Source organism: Taudactylus pleione, unplaced genomic scaffold (genome assembly GCF_031769625.1).
Source record: "Taudactylus pleione unplaced genomic scaffold, aTauple2 ptg000547l, whole genome shotgun sequence".
NCBI classification, from domain to species: Eukaryota; Metazoa; Chordata; class Amphibia; order Anura; family Myobatrachidae; genus Taudactylus; species Taudactylus pleione.
This window is the reverse complement of record NW_028284949.1, coordinates 3,836,958-3,857,285: the sequence shown is the minus strand read 5'-3', so window position 1 is coordinate 3,857,285 and position 20,328 is coordinate 3,836,958. Positions and strand designations below refer to the sequence as shown.

Genomic DNA, 20,328 nt, shown 5'->3' with positions numbered 1-20,328 from the left:
ATCTCCATCTCCTGACCCTGCACATTACTGGTGCTATCACCACTGTGGGAGGTGAGACAGTGCAGGACATACTGAGGACAATCTGTACTGATCCTACTTATCCTGTGATGTCCCTGTATTATTCTTCCATTACTACGTACCCTGCTCACATCTGTACTCAGTATTCTGCTGGGGATATTGGGAGTCCGATGCACCTAATGGACATTACTGGTAGTTGTTTATAACGGAACCAGCAGCTTCCTGTGTCCCAACACAAATTACATTATATAAACAATGTATAAATTAAATAAGTAATCACCATTTTATTGTCCTTAACTTTTGGAATAGTCTATATAGTAGGTTACAGAGGATCAAATTAGAAGGAACAAGACATCTGACTGCTATAAAAAGATTAGAAATCCATTTACCAGGAAACCCAACCAGAGAACACGGAAACAAGTGAGATAAAATCAGAGGTTACAGATCTCATTACATGACCCATCTCACACCGACACTTACAGCCAAGTGATCACATGATGTAATATTTCCCCACTTCCCATATTACATCCCCAGCAAATAACGAACATGACATATTAGTTAGGATCCTATATTATGGTGAGTGGGCAAAATCTAATAGAAAAAGGAAACAAAGTCATTTACATGAGAATATGCTGCAGCTTATGTTGGTGACATTCAACCCAGCTAGGAATGGATTTTAACTTAATTGTGATATTAGTATATAGTGTGAACATGCACATTTTTGATCAGTTTATTTATTTATTAACAGTATCTTATATAACACAACATATTCTGTTGTGCTTTACAATTGGAGACATCAATAGAACAAAACTGGGTAATAACAGACATAGAGGTAGGAAAGCCCTGCTCGCAAGCTTACAATCTAAACAAATTTAATTTACTCTTCATTAAGCAGGGACAGCAATCTAGACTAAGATTGTATTTAGGTTTGTGAACATTTTCAATAAAATGATATTACTCCAAACACTGCTGCAATTTCTATATTTCTCGACGCTCATATACATTGTTTCTCTCCTTATGTTACTGATGACTAAAAGGAACAGATTTGTTTAGAATATTTCCCACATTCAAAGAATTAAAATGGCCTCTCACCTGTGTGACTTCTCTGATGTTTATTAAGATTCCTTTTCTGTGTAAAACATTTCCCACACTCAGAACAAGAAAATGGCCTCTCACCTGTGTGACTTCTCTGATGGTCATGGAGTGTTCCCTGGCGTGCAAAACATTTCCCACATTCAGAACAAGGAAATGGCTTCTCCCCTGTGTGTGTTCTCTTATGTTTATCCAGAGCTTCTTTCTGTGTAAAAGATTTCCCACATTCAGGACAAAAAAATGGCTTCTCACCTGTGTGAGTTCTCTTGTGTTTATTAAGATCTCCTTTCTGTGTAAAACATTTCCCACATTCAGAACATGAAAATGGTCTCTCATCTGTGTGAGTTCTCTTATGTTTATTAAGATCTCCTTTCTGTGTAAAACATTTCCCACATTCAGAACATGAAAATGGCCTCTCACCTGTGTGAGTTCTCTTATGTTTATTAAGATCTCCTTTCTGTGTAAAACATTTTCCACATTCAGAACATGAAAATGGCCTCTCACCTGTGTGAGTTCTCTCATGTCTATTAAGATTTGTTCTGTGTGTAAAACATTTCCCACATTCAGAACATGAAAATGGCCTCTCACCTGTGTGAGTTCTATGATGGTCATCAAGTGATTCCTGACGTGCAAAACATTTCCCACATTCAGAACATGAAAATGGCATCTCACCTGTGTGGCCTCTTTGATGGTTAATAAGCTCTGATTTCACGCTAAAAAATTTCCCACATTCAGAACATGGAAATGGTTTCTCACCTGTGTGATTCTTTGTATGTCTATCAAGAACTCCTTTCTGTGTAAAACATTTCCCACACTCATGACAGGAAAATGGCTTCTCACCTGTATGAGCTCTCTTATGTGCAGCAAGTGTTGAATTGCATATAAAACATTTGCCACATTCAGAGCATGAAAATGGCTTCTCTCCTGTGTGAGTTCTCTTATGTTTTTTAAGATCTCCTTTCTGTGCAAAACATTTCCCACATTCAGAGCATGGAAATGGCCTCTCACCTGTGTGATTCTTTGTATGTCTATTAAGACCTCCTTTCTGTGCAAATGATTTCCCACATTCAGAACAGAAAAATGGCCTCTCACCTGTGTGAATCTTTGTATGTCTATTAAGCGCTGTTTTCAGTGTAAAGCATTTCCCACATTCAGAACATGAAAATGGCCTCTCGCCTGTGTGAACTCTCTTATGTTTGTTAAGATCTCCTTTCTGTGCAAAACATTTCCCACATTCAGAGCAAGGAAATGGCCTCTCACCTGTGTGAACTCTCTTATGTTTATTTAACTCTCCTTTACGTGCAAAACATTTCCCACATTCAGAACACAGAAAAGGCCTCTCAGATGTGTGACCTCTCTTCTGATGTAGAAAAAGACGTAACTGCTTTGTAAAACATTTCCCACATTCAGAACATGTAAATGGTTTATCATCTGTATGATCTGAGCTGTGTGTAATACTGGGATTATCAGGTGAACACACTTCATGATTAAAACGATCAGATGAAATATCTATACTATGATATGCTGGATATATACTTGGGGTAATTGGGTTTTCTCCTTGAAAGTCTTGTGAGATGTTATTATTGTCTAGGCCACAATTTGGAGATAATATGAGATGTCTCCCTGAGTTATTCCTGCTGTTGTGTCCATCTGCTGGGAACAAAAGATATATATGTGAATTAGCATCCCTACAGAACTATACCATACTGTGTTACTATAATAAGATGGGCATTGCTGTACACCAACATTTCCATACATGCAGCGACTTCATCATTGCCACGTCTGAGTTTGTGAATGAGGAAGACAAAGGGTAAATAGGTGTTATTACGGGGAAGTGGCTTGGTGGCCATCTTGAGCAGAAATTCCCATGGATTGCACCCACCTATCACCACAGCTGACAAGTGTCCCCCAAGGGTGCATCAGGACCCTTTTCAGCTTCCACCTCACCTACTCTGCTGGATCTGGGCCTGTGGTAGGGACGGTGGCTCTTTATCTCCTACCTCAACATCCTCCCGCCAGACTTCCCTTACCAGCTGTCGCGTGGTGTGGCTCCTGCTGACCGGCGCTGATCCACTTGGACTCCGTTCCCAAGAAATTACTTAACATTTCCAATGCCAAGGTAAATCGATGCCATCATTGTTTCCTACCCACACTTCTTCCTCAAAAGAGATGGATCAAGCATCAACTCCAGCTACTAGGGTAATATCCACAATCTCCAGACGCTCATTGTGGTCGTCAAAGATTCCTTGACCACAGCCTTCCAAAAGGCTATTGGCGATCTTAAAGTTGAGACTTCAGGATTGACTTCCTGCTTTAACTTTTCTTACTGAAAGGGTCTACAGAGCCCTACAGTCTAAACCAAAGAATATTGATCCCCCTCAGGACGTAGTTCTTAAGCTCCTCTCCTTTAACACCAAACATATGATCACCAAGGCCAGTTGGACTTCTCCCTATGTGCTGTTGGAACGATCAAAACTCCAGATTTTCCAGGACTTAGCTCTGTCTACCACTGCCAAAAGACGAGACCTATGTGCAGTGACTCTGACTCTTAGAAATAATGTCTGTAAATACAAACAGCATTTTCCTTTCCGGCTGCAGGTGGAAGTTAATGGAAGACCTCATTCCGTGAAAATAGTCGATGAGGGAAAAAACCTGCAATGCAAGTTAAAACTCATCCCTTTGCCTAATAGCTCTCATTCGGAAAGGCCTGCCCGGGACTCTCAAACCAGATAAGGCCCCTCATTGCTGCCTGTATCCTTCTTTCACCAACTCTTATAAATGTTTATGCACTTACTTAACAATGTCTCTTTCAACTTATGTCTGTTTATTGTGCCTGTCATATGGTTTTCTTATTGTTTATTTTCATGTTTCACCCATAGACAGATATATGTTCTGTTAAGTGCATTGCAATTGATTGTTATGTTGCTATGTTATCTGCTTTACTTCTTATATAACATATCAATGGGTAAGTATGTAGTCTAACGTTTAGTTGCATTAAGGCTTTGGACAGGAATTTCTGGTATCCCACCAGGTCTCACCACCCCCATTTTTTTAAATGACTATTTAAAACTGTTTGTTTGTAACTGTATCTTGGTACAAGTTGGGTTATTCTAGTGGGGTGCCCCCGGTACCCGGTTCGACAGCTCTCCGGAAGCACTTGGCTGAGGCTGGTTTATTTGATGTTTGAGAGGTCCCTTAACATCATGACACCCACTTTTATATTGACTTGCTTTTATGTTGCGCTTCGCTCTCCCAAACAGTGAATCACTCCCCTATCCTCCCTCAACTCTTGGTCCAATCACTCCAATTTTAGAGTCCTCATATAGATTTTTGGAGGCCACCTCTGGCAGACCCTCTGGAGATTGAAGAAGGCATTTCTAAAGCTACCACAGTTGAAGAGTATGATAAAGAAATGTTTACAGGACTATTTTGTACTCAGATGAAGTCTCCTTCCCTACTTTTTGGGAAGCCCATAAGGCGGTGATTAGAGGTCACATGGTGCAGTTTGCTTCCAGATGCAAAATAACTCAGCATCCTTTAATGTTAGTATAGCACAACTGGAGCAGAAGCACAAAATAATATTCTCAAAGCAGACCCTCATTCAGCTCTCACAAAAAGGTGCTGGGCTGCAGACTTTTCTAGCCAAACGCGTTGAGTTGAGCCTTCACTGGGTAAACCAAAAATGCTACAATAAAAGAAATAAAGCCCATACTCTGTTGGCACATAGGCTTGGAGAAAAAAAAAAAAGCATCACAGGCCATTACTTCTATTAGAGACCCCTCTGGGAAAATGGTCTATGCCCCTAAACAAATTAATGACCAGTTCACAAACTATTATAGTGCTCTGTTGAATCTGAAGGTTCCATCTGGTGCGACTTCCCATGGTCAGGGTATTTTTTTACTATATTTGGACTCTCCCCACTATTTCCTAATCTGCGGCCCATATGTTAGGAGAAGATATCACAAAGTAAGAATTCTCTTTGGCTCTCAAATCACAAATAACATCTAAAGCCAGAGGCCCTGATGGGATTTGAGATTTGGGCAGATCCTCCCCTTTTGGGCTAACATGCAGGCTGTGTTGCCAATGTGAGCCCTTCTGACTGCAGAGAAGGCTCCCCAGAGAAGCCCCTGTGCGGGGGTCACCTAGGTGTGGCTCTTCAGTGTAAAATGACTGCTGCAGTGCAGACAGCCTAGCCACTATTACCTAACCAGGCTGGGTGCGAAACCACAACTTAAGGCACTGGAGACCCATGCCCTGCTAGACAGAGGATGGGTGTTACTGCCACCGCTCCCCTCCGATACATGTGGAGCCACAATGTCTGTGGACTGATGCCGGCTGTGGTTGGCACCTCTGGAGGCTTCGTCGTTGTAGGCAGGCTGTGGCAGCAGATAATCTGCCCAGGGGATAGTAAAAATAATGAAAGGTGTGGTGTAAGGCTACTCAACATCCTAACAGACGCCCAGTTCCAAAGGGCACTTAAACTAAACTGAAGTCAGGTGGGCTATAGAGGGGAAGAAGCCAAATTCAAATGATCTAAGTGCCAGGCTCCACACACCACTGTCTATAACCCAGTAGAACTCCAGTGCCCCCCAGTAGATGAAGAAGAAATCAACTTTTTAAACACTCCGGACCCATAACTGCCATTTTTATACCACAAGACGCTGCCACATGCACCTAGTTGGTCATCATACTTCTCTACATGCCCTTTTTTGCTACCAAACTCATCCAACTGCCTCTTTTATGCCATCTCTCCCTTTTTGTATTCTGTAGTATTCTCTCTCTTCCCATTTTTGCATTCTCCCTTCTCCTCCAATTTGTTTTATGTTGTATCTCGCCTCATTTTGTGGTATGTGGCATCCTGTTTTGTATTGCAACAACCCCCATACATTTTGCAAACAGTTACACTTATATCTATATTTCAGAATTCCATGCGCCAAGCCTTATGTACATCACTGTCCACTCCTATGGGTGGGCTGGTACACACTGCTTTAACTATGAAGGTGCAGAGCAGCTGCTAACTCCATCCCAGCTCTACCTCCTCAGCTCACTGTGACAGGCGTTCCTCCCTCCGTCTCTCCTCGGCTCCCCTCACTGTACCATTCGGCTGCTCCCTCTGTCCAAGCTCCACCTCCTCACTGTGATAGACGGCTCCAGCTCCCCAACTCCGCCTTCATGATTCACTGTGAAAGGCGGCGGCGGCATGCAACGTCAATAGAATATGCTTACATCACCTGAGTGACAGCTGTAGGGACAGCCTGTAGAGAAGGAGCCGGGTCCGAGCACTGCATCTCTCCTTTGCGGCTCCCTCTGTCAGATCTTTGGGCTGGTAACAAACAGTGACATGATGTCAGGAGGAGAGCAGGAGTATAATAGGAGCTGATGGTTCCCTACTCCCCCACTCGGCAGATACTTTCCCTCATTAGTCTGTACTGACAGAGAAGGGTGTAGAATAAGAGATTGCTGTAGTGACTGAACAAAAACAATGTTCTGACATTTGGATTAGGGCCACAGATCTGCTACCAAGCTGTAGGCCACATAGGGTGATACATCTGGTGTTTTCCCACCGACCCGCTCGTCAGTCCTTTTGTTTGTGGTGGCTGTCGTGCTGCTATTGCCATAGCAGTCCACACCCTTCAGTTGGGTGTGGTCCATCAGAGCCCAGAGAGTGTTGGGATGAGACTGGTCAGATCTCTGGGCTGGTAACACACAGTGACATGATAGGAGGGGGAGAGAGAGAGACAGAGGAGGGTGTAGGATAAGAGATGGCTGTAGTGACAGAGGAGGGTGTAGGATAAGAGATTGCTGTAGTGACAGAGGAGGGTGTAGGATAAGAGATTGCTGTAGTGACAGAGGAGGGTGTAGGATAAGAGATTGCTGTAGTGACAGTGGAAGGTGTAGGATAAGAGATTGCTGAAGTGACAGAGGCGGGTGTAGGATAAGAGATTGCTGTAGTGACAGAGGAGGGTGTAGGATAAGAGATTGCTGTAATGACAGAGGAGGGTGTAGGATAACAGATTGCTGTAGTAGTGATAGAGGAAAGTGTAGGATAAGAGATTGCTGTAGTAGTGACAGAGGAGGATGTAGGATAAGAGATTGCTGTACTGACAGAGGAGGAGAATATGTGACTGTTCTGTACTTAGTGATTATTACTCACCTGTGCTGATAGCTGTAGGGATCTCCTCCTCCTTACACTGCTGATCATCACTCACATATGTCTTTTCTTCCTCTTTTATATCTTCTACTTTAAAATCAGTCAGGTATTCACCCTAAATAACCACAATACAATAAATAAGAGTTTAATAATGTTCGATGTAATAAAATGAGATACATTAGTAACATAGTAAAATGAGAGTTAAGGTAAAAAACTTACCCTTGTTAACTCTCTTTCTTCAAAGTCCATAGGGTCCACAGGGGGACAATGGGGTGTAGGTGGTACTTGGAGGACCGGACACCAACAGCAAAGCTTTTTTCTGTCCCAGGATGCTCCAGTCCTTCCCCCTATACCACGCCCACAGCGTGAGGGCAACTCAGTTTTGTGAACAAGCCCAAGGCAGGAGCAGGATAAGAGAGAAGGAAGACTGGTACACTGAAGAATCACACTCTCACACAGAGAAGGAAACAAGTGACCAAGAGAAGAAACCCATAGAAGCCAGATGCGTCAGGGCGGGTGCCCTGTGGACCCTATGGACTTAGAAGAAAGAGTTACCCTTGTTAAAGTGTTTCCATAACTCTCCTTTTCTTCTTCAGGGTCCATAGGGCTCTACAGGGAGATAATGGGGATGTCCCAAAGCAGTTGTTCAAGGTCAGGAATGCTCCTGTGCTGAGAGAAGAACCGGGCACCCAAAGGAAGCATCCTGAGAGGCAAATGTATCAAAGGCATAGAATCTAAGAAAGGTGTGGACAGAAGACCATGTGGCCGCCTTGCATAGTTGTAAGGCAGACGCACCACGAGGGACCCACAGACCGTGTAGAATGAGCAGTGTGTGTAATCAGCACAGGAAGGCCAGTCTGCGTGTGAGCCTGTGGGATAGTCATGTGAAGCCATCTGGCCAGAGTCTGTTTGTTAGCTGGCCATCCCTTCTTATGGAATCCATATAGGATGAAGAGTGAATCTGATTTCCTGATGAAATTAGTACGGTCCACATAGATCTTCAGAGCACGGACCACATCCAAAGAGGCCTCATCTGCCAACAGGTCTGGCGGTTGAAAGGCTGGAACCACAATTTCCTCATTGAAGTGGAAATGAGAGACCAACTTGGGAAGGAAGCCAGGGAGCGTATGAAGAACAGCCCTGTCCGGATGAAAGATTAGAAATGGGGAGCGACAGGAAAGTGCCCTTAAATCCGATACCCAACGGGCAGATGCTATAGCCAGAAGAAACAGAGTTTTCACAGTAAACCATTTGACATCTACTGAATCCAGGAGTTAGACTGGAGGTTCCTGAAGTGCGTGGAGACCCACTGACACATCCCACAGAGCCCCTGGAGGAACAAACGGAGGTTATATACATAGAACACCTTGCAGGAAGGTGTGAACATCCGGTAGAGGAGCAATTCTGTGCTGGAGCCAGATAGACAGAGCAGTGACGTGCACCTACACAGAGGCTAGGCAGAGTCTGAGATCGAATCCAGCTTGAAGAAAAGCAAGGATTCTAGAAACCCTAAAAACCTGAGGGTCATAGTTTCTAGTAGCACACCACTGGAAATATGTATGCTACACTTGGTGATAAATCCAGGCAGAGGCTGGTTTACGCGCTCTGAGCATGGTCTGGACCACAGAGCTGGAAAACCCTTTAGACCTTAGGAGGGATATCTTAAGAGCCAAGCCGTTAAAGACAGAGGGGCCAGGACAAGGACCCTGAGACAACAGGACAGGGTCGTAGAGGAAGTTGGAGAGGAATATCTATGGAGATTCTTTGAAGGTCGGAGTACCAATGGTGTCTGGGCCAAGCCGGATCAACAGGACTGTGTACTTTCCTTCTTGAACTTCTGAAGAACTTGAGGCAGAAGAGAAACCGGAGGAAAGAGGTATGCCAAATGGAAAGTCCACTTCACAGATAATGCGTTCATGAAGGCTGCGTCAGGGTCCCTTGACGTGGTTCTGTACACTGGAGGCCATGAGGTCCACGTCCGGTAGACCCCATTTGTCCACCAGTAGCTGAAAAAATATGAGATATGGTAAGAACTTACCCTTGTTATCTCTATTTCTACGAAGTCCATAGGGTTCCATAGGATACCTTGGGGTATAGGCGATGGCGGCAGACATCCAGGCACCACAGAGTTAAATTTTCAGCCTCCCAGGATGCACTGGGGTCCCTCTCCTATACCCCGCCCCCGAGCCTCAGGCCACTCAGTTTCGTAACAAGCCATATGCCGAAGCAGGAGCAAAAAAGAGAGAGAAGACAGTCTGGAACACACAAGAATCACATTCTCACCAGAAGGAGACGGAGAAACCGGTGACCAGATCAAAGCCCATCTGCAGTACAGGTGCGACAGGGCGGGAGTCCTGTGGAACCCTATGGGCTTCGTAGAAATAGAGATAACAAGGGTAAGTTCTTACCATATCTCATATTTTCTACTTCAGGGTCCATAGGGTATCCACAGGATACCTTGGGGATGTCCCAAAGCAGTATCCTGTGCTGTAAGGAGAATCCGCCGCCGAAAGGAAGCATCCTGAGAGGCGAAGGTATCAAAAGCATAATACCTTACCAAAAATATCGACAGATGACCACGTGGCTGCCAATCACCGATGAAGCGCCACGTCGAGCTGTCCACGAAGGACCCACAGACCTAGTGGAAGAGCTTTAATAGAGGATGGAACAGGAAGACCTGTGAATCCATCCTGCCAAAGTTAGCATAGTGGCAGGCCAACCCTTTTTATGGAAACCAGAAAAGGACAAAACCAAGAGTCTGATTTCCTAAATGGACTGGTACGGTCAACTTAAATTCTTAGCGCCCGTACCACAGCCAAATAGGCCTCACCAGCAGACAGGACTGGGGAAGTAAAGGCAAGCACTGCCCTGTTACTAGGAAAGATGAGAAAAAGGGAGGTCTACATGACAGAGCCTCCCATTCTGAGATCCTACTGGCCAAATTAAAAGCCAGAAGGAATACAGTCCTAGCCGTAAGCCATTTGAAATCCACTGAGCCCAGTGGATCAAATGGCGGTCCTCAGAGAGCCCTAAGGACCACAGCCAAATCCCAAGGAGCCACAGGTGGAACAAAGGGATGCTGAATATAACGTACACCCTGTACAAAGGTGCGGACATCAGGAAGAGTAGCAATCCTACACTGAAACCATACTAACAGGGCAGAAACCTGCACCTTGAGGTAAGCAAGGCGAAGACCATTATCTAAGGCCACCTGTAGGAAAGCCAACCTCTGGATATCCGGAATACCCGAGGAGCCTAGCCTCTAGGGCGACACCTGAAAGAAAGTATACCATACCTAATGGTGAATTCTTGCAGATAAAGACTTCCGAGCTCTTAGCATGGACACAGCCCCTGCTAACTATAGAGCTGGAAAAAACTCCTAGACCTTAAGAGGGCAGTCTCCACCACAGACAACCCAGGTCTGGGTATCAGCCAGGATCCTGAGACAACAGGTCCGGGCGTAGAGGCAACAGCTTCGGAGTGTTAACTGAGAGGCTCCGAAGATCTGAGTAATAGTGCCATCTGGCCTACGCTGGAGCTATCAGCAGGAGCGTGCCTCCTTCTTGCTATTACTGGAGGAAGAAGGGATAACGGAGGGACGAGGTACACAATTTGGAAGGTCTACTGGACCTACCTACGTCTATCAGAAGAGTCTCATCTCTGAAAGGCTCCACTTGTTCACCAGAAGATTGAACACCTCCTGATAAAGAGGACATTTCCCTGAATGCACATCTTGACGGCTGAGAAAGCCTGCTTTCCATCTGAGGATTCCTGAATGAACACTGCCGATGACGGCAGGGATATAGCCTTCCACCCAAGCCAGAATTCGGGACACCACTGTTAGTGTCGCCTGACTTCGGGAACCTCCTAGGTGGTTTACATAAGCCATCATGATGGCGTTGTCAGACTGTACCTGCACGGTATTTCCGTGGAGGACCTGTCCTGCATGCTGGAGAACCCTGAATACTGCTCAGAGTTCTCAGATGTTTATGGGAAGCGCAAAATCTACTGGTGTCCACCTGCCCTGGAACAAGTGTGGACCCGTCATGCTTCCCAGCCACGGATACTGGCGTCCGTCGTCAGAAGGACCCTGTCCGCAATCCCAAAGGGGGTGCCCCTTGTTTTTAGGTGAGCTTTCTGCAGCCACCAGGCCAGAGAGAGACAAACCTCCAGGGAAAGCCTATTGACTTTATCCTATGGGGCAACCCATCCCATCCGGATAGGATCAAGTTCTTTAGAGTGAAGCTGGGTACTCTCCACCATGTCGAACAGCGACATCCTGGAACCCAGGAACCACATTGCCAAGTGAATAGACATTCGGCGACTCTGCAGGCAACTGCATACCTTTGCCTGTAATGCAGAGATCTTTTCCTCAATCACAAAGATCCTCAGATGTTGGGATATGGAGCATCCTCTGTGAAGAATCAGAGAGGACCATTTCCAGTTTATCAGCGTAGCAACACAGATATTGTCCGTTGCATATGGCACTGAAGGATCTCTGGAGACCGTGGTAACAACAGGAGGTCACTCGGATAGGGTAACAAGCGGACCCCCTGCATCCGCAGGTGGGCTGCCATAACTACCATGACCCTGGTAAACCGTGAGGCGCGGAGGCCAGACCAAGGGGCAATGCCAGAAACTGGAAATGCTTATCGACCACTGCAAACCTGAGGAAAACACTGGTGTGCTAAGAAAAGAGGGATAGTCACCCTGAATATATCCAACGACACCACAAAATTCCCAGGCTCCATTGAATGATTGAATGCAGGGTCCCTCTCCCGAACCGAGGAACCCTTAAGAATTTGTTGAAGGATTCGAGGTTGAGAATGTCCTGGTAAGACCCATTGGGTGTCTGTACCAGAAAGAGGATGGAGTAATACCTCGTTCCCCTTTGGGGCAACAGAATAGGTACTATAACTCCTGCCTGGAGCACAGAGTGTAACACCCTCAAAAATTACAGGGCCTTGTCCTGAATTGACAGAAGACCTGTAACGAAAAACCTTCTGGGAGGCTTTTACCGGGAGGAAAGGACATACCTTCAAGAAAATACTTCTCTTACCCCAGTGTCCGTGGTGGTCAGACACCAGCACTGGGCGAACTGGAGAAGCCGGCCTCCGACTCTGGGGGCTCCCGAGAGGAGGCCCGTCCCGTGAGGCTGAAGGCTTATAGTCCAACTTGGGAGTAGGACGTCTTGTACTCCAAGCCTGTTCTTATGGCTGAGCAGATTTCCTGGCTACTGACTGTCTTGGAAAGCTGTATTTTAGACTTACCCTGGCCTCACAGGGCCGAAAAGACAAAGTCCCAGACCCTGATGGGACTGTAGCCGATGGCAGACACGCAGACGTAGCTGCTGCCTGCAGGGCCACAATTGCGTCCAGACGAGGGCCAAACAGGACTTGTCCTGTAAAAGGCAAAGCATTCCAAATGGAATCTGCGTCCGCTTTCCAAGAGCGCAACCACAGGGAGCGGCAAGCCGCTACTGCTGCCGAGGAGATTCTGGAAAGGAGTCGGCTATATGTAAGACAGTCTCATTATGAACGTGGCAAAGTCTCTGAGAATTTGCCACTATCCACCTGCTCTGCTGGAGAGTCAGTGTGCAGAGATCCAGTTACCTACTCAGTGTTCCATGGCTCTGGCCCCCCAGCACACGGCCATAGCCGGCCTGGAAGCCCCTCCAGCAAGGGAATATTGGATTTTAGATATATTTGCACCTTGCAATCTGGAACCTCCTTCAAAGAGGACCTGGAGGGCATGGGCAACGTAGCACTCCTCACTAGGCGTGTAACATGAGAATCTACCCGTAAAGGTAACTCCCATTCGGAAATGTAATTATCCGCAAAAGGGGTATGCAAAAGGTCAACTGTTTTTGAGGCTGGAACCGCTTACCCGGATTTTCCACGCCTCCTCTAAATGATCCACCTGACCAAATAGAGGAATTACAGTGGCAACACTCTTATCCTTAAAGAAGGCATATTTGGATTTAGCCACGGGGGATATGTAATAACCAAAGCCGCACGGACTGCCCGTAGAAGGCCAGGTATATAGACTTTAGACCCAGACTACGCCTCCTTTGCACTAAGGGGCTCGTGTCTGAAAAAGTCAATAATGTCACCGTCATCAGACGTCATGTCTTTACCCGTCTGAGACCCGAAAGGCCGTTTAGAAGGCCGAAATGGTGACTCCCCCTGTAAAACGTCCATCAGGTGCTATACCATTTGGACAATAAATTCACCCACACAGGCTCCTGCGAGACCTGGGGGGGCGAAAAACAGGATACACTGGGGTACCATCAACTGTCCAGGGACCCCTGCATGTGATGAGACCACCACAGGCTGTGATAACCCCTTGGGGAAACGCAGGGGGCGTTGCCCACAAAGGCTGTAAGCATTTTAGCCAGCCGAGGGCGGTCCCCTTTTTTGTGCAGGCACAGTGACAGAAATGGGGCGTGATATATAATACAACATGCCCTCCATAAACCCTCAGCGTCTACATATCCCTCCGCTAACTGCACATGATGTCAGTACATTATAGCTGGAAGAGGATATCCTCGTTCACTTTCCGACATGAGGAGTGTGAACGGAGCGTATGTGACCTCCCACACAGAAAAACCACGTTTACTGTGAGGTAATAAACACCCTGCAACACCGCACCGCAAGGGCTGTAGCAGAAGAACAGGGATAGGAAAAGGCTGACAGTCAGAAATGAAAGTACAGGCAAACAGCGCTAGCATTTAAGTCACATACAATGCACAGATAACATCCTGCATTACAGGCACTGCGATCAACTACACAGACCAGAGCCTGGTAGGAAACAGTGCTGCATACACTGACCTTAATTGAAGGAGAGGTATGCGGGGGACCCGGACCGCAATGGCATCTGTATCAGCTTCCAGCAGCGTTTGCCATCCCCAGCACATGTGGTGAGAAAATGGCCACCGAGGAGCAGAGAGAAGGCAGGGCCCGGGGGAGGAGCGCTGACACAGCCCGCTCAGACCGCTGTGGAATGGCACTGTGCAGCGGGGGAGATGCCGGCTGTGACAGGGAAGGCGTTCTCCCCTGGCGTGCTATCAACCCCTGGGACGCCGCGCTGTACCGCACATGCTGCGGCCCGCTGTTCCTGGTGGTCTAGTGGAAGGCGCAGGATCAGTACCTGGCCCCACGCGCAGCCGGTCCCCAGGGAGCCCCCTGCCTGGGGACCAAACAGGACTGTGTTACCGGCGGGTGCCCACCGCGGGACCCCGCCGCTTACCTTGTCCCCCGTGCATCCGGCCACAGTCCAGGTGGCCGGGGATCACCGCTAGCTGTGACCCCAGCTACCTACCAGCATCCCCGGATCGGTATCGGCGTTCTGGTACCGGCGGGGTGTAGGAGTGACAGTCAATACTGACTGTCCTATGCTGGAGCACTCTAGTTGTGCAGCCACAGCTGCGAAGAAATATTCAGGGGCCTTAAAAAGACCCCCTTCTGTACGGTGCGACTGGTCCGGCCAGGCACCTACGAAAACTGAGTGGCCTGAGGCTCGGGGGCGGGGTATAGGAGAGGGACCCCAGTGCATCCTGGGAGGCTGAAAATGTAACTCTGTGGTGCCTGGATGTCTGCCGCCATCGCCTATACCCCAAGGTATCCTGTGGATACCCTATGGACCCTGAAGTAGAAACTTCTTTATTGAGAGACCACTCCCCTGCATGCATGTCATGATGGCTGAAGAAATCTGCCTCCCAACTGAGAATCCCCAGGATGAACACTGCGGAGATGGCATTTGACCCATGTGAGAATACGGGACACTTCTGCCATTGCTGATCGACTAGTTGTGCCTCCGTGGTGATTGAGGTAGGCCACTGCCGTGGCATTGTCGGACTGTATTTGTACAGGCTTGCCCTGAAGAATATCCTGAGCCAGAGTGAGGGCTTTGTAAACGGTTTGGAGTTCCAGTACGTTGATCGCTAAGACCGCCTCGGCTGGAGTCCAGCGCCCCAGGAAGGAGTGCTGGCTGGCCACTGCACCCCACCCGCGGAGGCTTATGTACGTTGTTAGGAGTGCCCAGTCCAGGATCCAGAAGGGGTGACTATTGTTTATCTGTAGCCACCAGGATAAAGACAGGCGAACCTCCGTAGAGAGGCCCATCACCTGGGATCTAATGAGATGAGGCAGCCCGTTCCACCTGGAGAGGATCAGGTGTTGTAGGTACCTGGAGTGAAATTGAGTGAACTCCACCAAGTCGAAGGTGGACACCATTGATCCCAAGGTCTGCATTGCAGAGTGAATTGACACTCGGCGACTGTGGAGTAATCTGCCCAACCGGTGCTGTAATACAGAGATTTTGTCTGCTGTCAGGAAGATTCTCTGAGCCTTAGAGTCCAGGAAGGCTCCCAGATGTACCATTCTTCGAGAAGGGGTCAGGGAAGACGTTTTCCAATTGATCAGATTCCGTCCATTTGTAGAAAGACAATGGTTAATTGTAGATGGTGGTGAAGAATCTCTGGGAAGCTTGCTAAGAACAAGAGATCGTCCAAGTATCAGAGCAGTCTGATCCAGACGACGAAGATAGGCCGCCATAACTGCCGTGATCTTGGTAAAGACCCGAGAAGCTGTAGAAAGCCCAAAAGGCAGTGCTTGAAATTGGTAATGTTGCTGTAGTACAGCAAACCGGAGATACTGCTGATGAGAAGGCGCTATAGGTACATGTCAACAGACCCCATAAAGTCCCCAGGCTCGATAGCCAGGACAATAGTGTAGGGTTTCCATACGAAACCTGGACACCCTGATAAATTTGTTCAGAGACTTCAGGTTGAAAATAGGCCGATGAGACCCGCTGGGCTTTTGAACCAAGAAAAAGGTAAAATAATAGCCCTTCCCTCTCTGTGATGAGGGGACCGGAATTATTACCCCCGAGAGTAGTAAGGACTGAATCGCCGTTTGGAGGAGCAGGGCTTTGCTTGGGTTCAATGGAGGTCCTGGGCAAAAGAACTGCTGGGGGGGGGGGGGGGTGTCACCACAGGAATGAGAGGGAGTATCTGTGGGAGACCACTTCTCTTTCCCAGATGTCTTAGGTGGTCTGGCGCCGGAACTGGGCGAACTGAAGAAGTCGGCCTCCCAGGCTGAAGGCTTGGTAGGTGGACGTCTAGTAGCCCAGCCCTGTTTGGTCCTAGGCTTGGAGGCCTTTGTGGATGCCGACTGACTGAAAGGATGACTTCCGAGGCTTCGTAGTAGATGCAGAGGGCAGGAATGCAGTCTTGGAAGCTGCCAAGATAGTCACAATCTTGTCCAATTCTGGGCCAAACAAAATCTCCCCAGAATAAGAGTGACTCCAAAGCCTTTTTAGAGTCTGAATCTGCTTTCCCTGAGTGAAGCTAAATAATACAGCGGGCTACCATGGAATTAGCAGATGCCTTGGAAGCTAGGAGGCCAGTATCCAAAGCCGCCTCCCATAAATAGAAAATTAAAACACTGATATAGCTAAATATCTAGATCAGGCGCAAAAATGTATATGTATAAATAATCAATTGTTACCTGTATTGCAGCTCCCAAAAAGGTTCTGGAAACACTAAATACACAGGAAGCAGTCGGGAAGCCAACGGACTGTCTAATGCCGGCAACGGTTAAATGAAAGGCGTTGAAATCCGACGCCTGTCATTTTACCTATGCTGGGAGCCCGACACCCGGCTTACCGATCGAAGGTAAGCCAGGTGCCGTGCGCGGACAGCTGCGGGGAGTTAGGTGCGGGGGGTAACACACAAGGGAGTGCTATAGTAATAAGTTTATACTTTATATTTGTTCTTGTTGCGGCTATTCTGCTCTATTCTATACTAGTTTTTTATGTATTTAAATTATTTTTGGCCATATTAAGTGGTTTTATTATATGTAAGGTGTATAATATATCCTAACTTTTTACTATAGTGCTCCCTTTTGTGTATTTTTTCCCCTAAATAGGAGGCTGCATCTCTAATGTGAGATATGTAGGACAGCTGTTCCCTCGAAGCATCAGAGGGAAATGTATCTTCTAGGGCCTCTGCCCTACGCTTAATGGCTTTTGCCACCCAGGCCGTAGCCCTGGCAGGACAAGTAACAGCTCCTGTAAGAGAGTAGTTAGACTTCAAACAAGCTTCCATCCTTCTATCCGCAGTCTCCTTTAAGGAGGTTGCAGTGTGGATAGGTAAGGTAGCGTTCTTAACTAGCCGCGTCAGGTGGGAATCCACTGCAGGGGGAACTTCCCATTTAGTGCAATAAGTAGCTGAAAAACTTATTACCATGCTTCACACAAATGATCACATCGCTGATCCAAGTGAGGAAACTCTGGCAAAACTACCTTCTGCCGCATAAATAGTGGGTCTTTTGCCCTAGGATTGTTTTCTGTTTCTTCTATTGAAGAATAGATTTTAAAGCTCTTACAAGTGCTGGTTTATTTAATTTGGGGGGGCTCCTCGTCTCCCGAGGGGGTGTCAGAGTGAGAAAGGCCTGCGTCTTCTGCCTCCCCAGATGATAACTCAGAATCTGATAGCTGCGTGGACTGGGAAGATAACACAGCACGTTTAGTAGGTTTACTAGGTAAGGGTATCTTCTTTTGCAGCATTTTTTGAAAGGCTGTAGGAGAGTTAGCTGCTAGACTCTGCACTGAGGAAGAGAGTACGTCTACCCATTGAGGAGGCAAAGGATCGCAGGGAGTACCTGCTGTGGCCATCCCATAGGGGAAGCTAACACCGGGACAGCTAGGTGGTCCACAATTTATGCCAACACCTGTGAAAAGGAAACCCAGGTGGGGTCCTAAGGAGAGGATGCTGGGGCTGAGGGGCCAGGTACCGCATAACAAAATGCACATAGACCACCTTGAATGAGATCCTCTGAAGCCAAGCCTGCTAAACAGGACTTGCAAGACACTAGAGTGGGAGCAGCAGGCTGCTTGTTATTCTTGCCTTTGCCAGACACAGCTGCAAGGAAAATTGTAGCACACAATCTGGCATAGTGCAGTGAGCAACCCAGATATATGTACAATATGGCACAGTGTAGTGCGCAACGCAGATATACAGTATGTGATAGCCCTCATAAATATAGGTAGATGTAAGGTACAATAAACCCCCTATACCTCAGTATTCCAGGGTTATAATGATAGAAAGGGAAAGTTATAAGCTGACAGTTTGAGAAAAAATTAGAGATATGGTAAGAACTTACCTTTGTTCCTCTCTTTCTTCGAAGTCCATAGGGTCCACAGGGTTGACCTTGGGGTATAGCTGGATCTGGATCCACGGGCACCACGCAGTTAAAGCTTTAGCTCCCAGGATGCACTGGGTCCATCCTCCTCTATACCCCGCCACCGAGCCACAGGCACCTCAGTTGGTAAGTAGCCAAGGCCGGAGGAGGAAAAACAGAGAGAAGGAAGACTGGAACATACAAGAACTATATCACAGAAAGGGAGACAGAAAACCGGTGACCAGCCACACAGCCCATATGAAGCCAGGTGTGTTAGGGCGGGCACCCTGTGGACCCTATGGACTTCGAAGTAAGAGAGATAACAAAAGGTAAGTTCTTACCATATCTCTAATTTTCTTCTTCAGGGTCCATAGGGGGTCCACAGGGTTGACCTTGGGGATGTCCCAAAGCAGTCCAACTAAGGGCGGGGATACACTCCTGTGCTGAAAAGGAGAATCCGGCCCCTGAAGGAAGCATCCTGAGAGGCGAAGATGCAAAAGCATAGAACCTCAGAAAGGTCTGGATGGAAGACCACGTGGCCGCCTTACCCAGCTTAACAGCCGAGGCGCGATGGCTAGCTGCCTATGAGGGGCCCACAGACAGAGTAGAATGAGCCATAACAGAGGCTGGAACAGGCAAGCCCTCCTGAATAAAAGCCTCAGAAATAGCCAAGCGAAGCCATCTAGCTACAGTTTGTTTGTTGGCAGGCCAACCCCTCCTGTGAAATCCAAAGACGACGAATAAGGACTCCGACTTCCGAATGCAACTAGTCCGGTCAACATAAATTTGGAGAGCCCGGACCACATTCAAGGAGGTCTCACCAGCCGAGAGATCAGGTGACTGAAAGGCCGGCACAATTTCCTGATTACTGTGGAATTTAGAAACCATCTTAAGAAGAAAACCTGGACGAGAGCGAAGCACCACCCTGTCCTGGTGAAATATTAGAAAAGGAGGATAACATGAAAACGCCCCGAATTCTGACACCCTCCTGGCCGAAGCAATCGCCAGGAGAGAAATAGTCTCAACAGTCAACCACTTGAGTTCTGCTGACTCTAGTGGTTCGAATGGAGGACCCTAGAGAACACCCTGGAAAAAGGTGCGGACATCCGGCAGTGGAGCTATCCTACGCTGGAACCACACAGATACAGGCACATGAATTTTCAAAGAAGCTAGGCGTAAGCCTAGGTCCAAACCAGACTGAAGGAGTGCCAATATCCTAGAAACACGAAACACCTGAGGAGCCGGAGCCACCAGCAGAAGCGTGTAGCCGTCCTGTTTGAATTTCCGAAGGACCCGAGGAAGTAGGGATACCGGAGGGAATAGATACGCTAACTGAAAGGTCCATTTCACCGAAAGCGCGTCCACCAGGCTGGTGTTGGCATCTCTTGTCCTAGATCCGTACACGGGCAACTTGTGATTGTGACGGGAGGCCATGAGGTACACTTCCGGCAGTCCCCACTTGTCCTTGAGTAATTGAAACACCTCTGGGTGAAGCGACCATTCCCCGGGATGCACGTCGTGATGGCTGAGGAAGTCCGCCTCCCAATTAAGGACTCCTGGAATGAAGACTGCCGAGGTGACCGGAAGGTGGCACTCCGCCCAAGACAGGAATGCGTGACACCTCCGACATCGCTGCTCGACTGCGAGTCCCCCCTTGATGGTTGATGTACGCCACCGTGGTGGCGTTGTCGGACTGAACCTGTACGGCCCTTCCTCGAAGAGCGTGACCGGACAACTGGAAGGCCCTGTACACGGCCCGAAGTGCCAGAATGTTGATCGGGAGAACCGCTTCTTCCGCAGTGCAATGGCCTTGCAGTGAAAGTGGACCTGTCACTGCACCCCAACCCAGGAGACTGGCATCTGTTGTGAGCAGAACGCAGTCCG

At 47.7% G+C, this 20,328-nt stretch overlaps 1 protein-coding gene across 1 annotated transcript in view; it reads right to left on the bottom strand.

Moving 5' to 3' along the window:
- Window positions 1-491: 491 nt before the first annotated feature.
- Window positions 492-20,328, bottom strand: part of LOC148500799 (uncharacterized) — a 39,234-nt gene continuing 19,397 nt past the window's right edge. The window contains exons 7-8 of the mRNA XM_088451338.1: window positions 7,265-7,376; window positions 492-2,763 (exon numbers count right to left, since the gene is read on the bottom strand). Coding sequence (XP_088307464.1) covers window positions 1,094-2,763; window positions 7,265-7,376 — 1,782 coding nt within the window. The 3' untranslated portion in view covers window positions 492-1,093. The remainder of the gene's footprint in view (window positions 2,764-7,264; window positions 7,377-20,328) is intronic.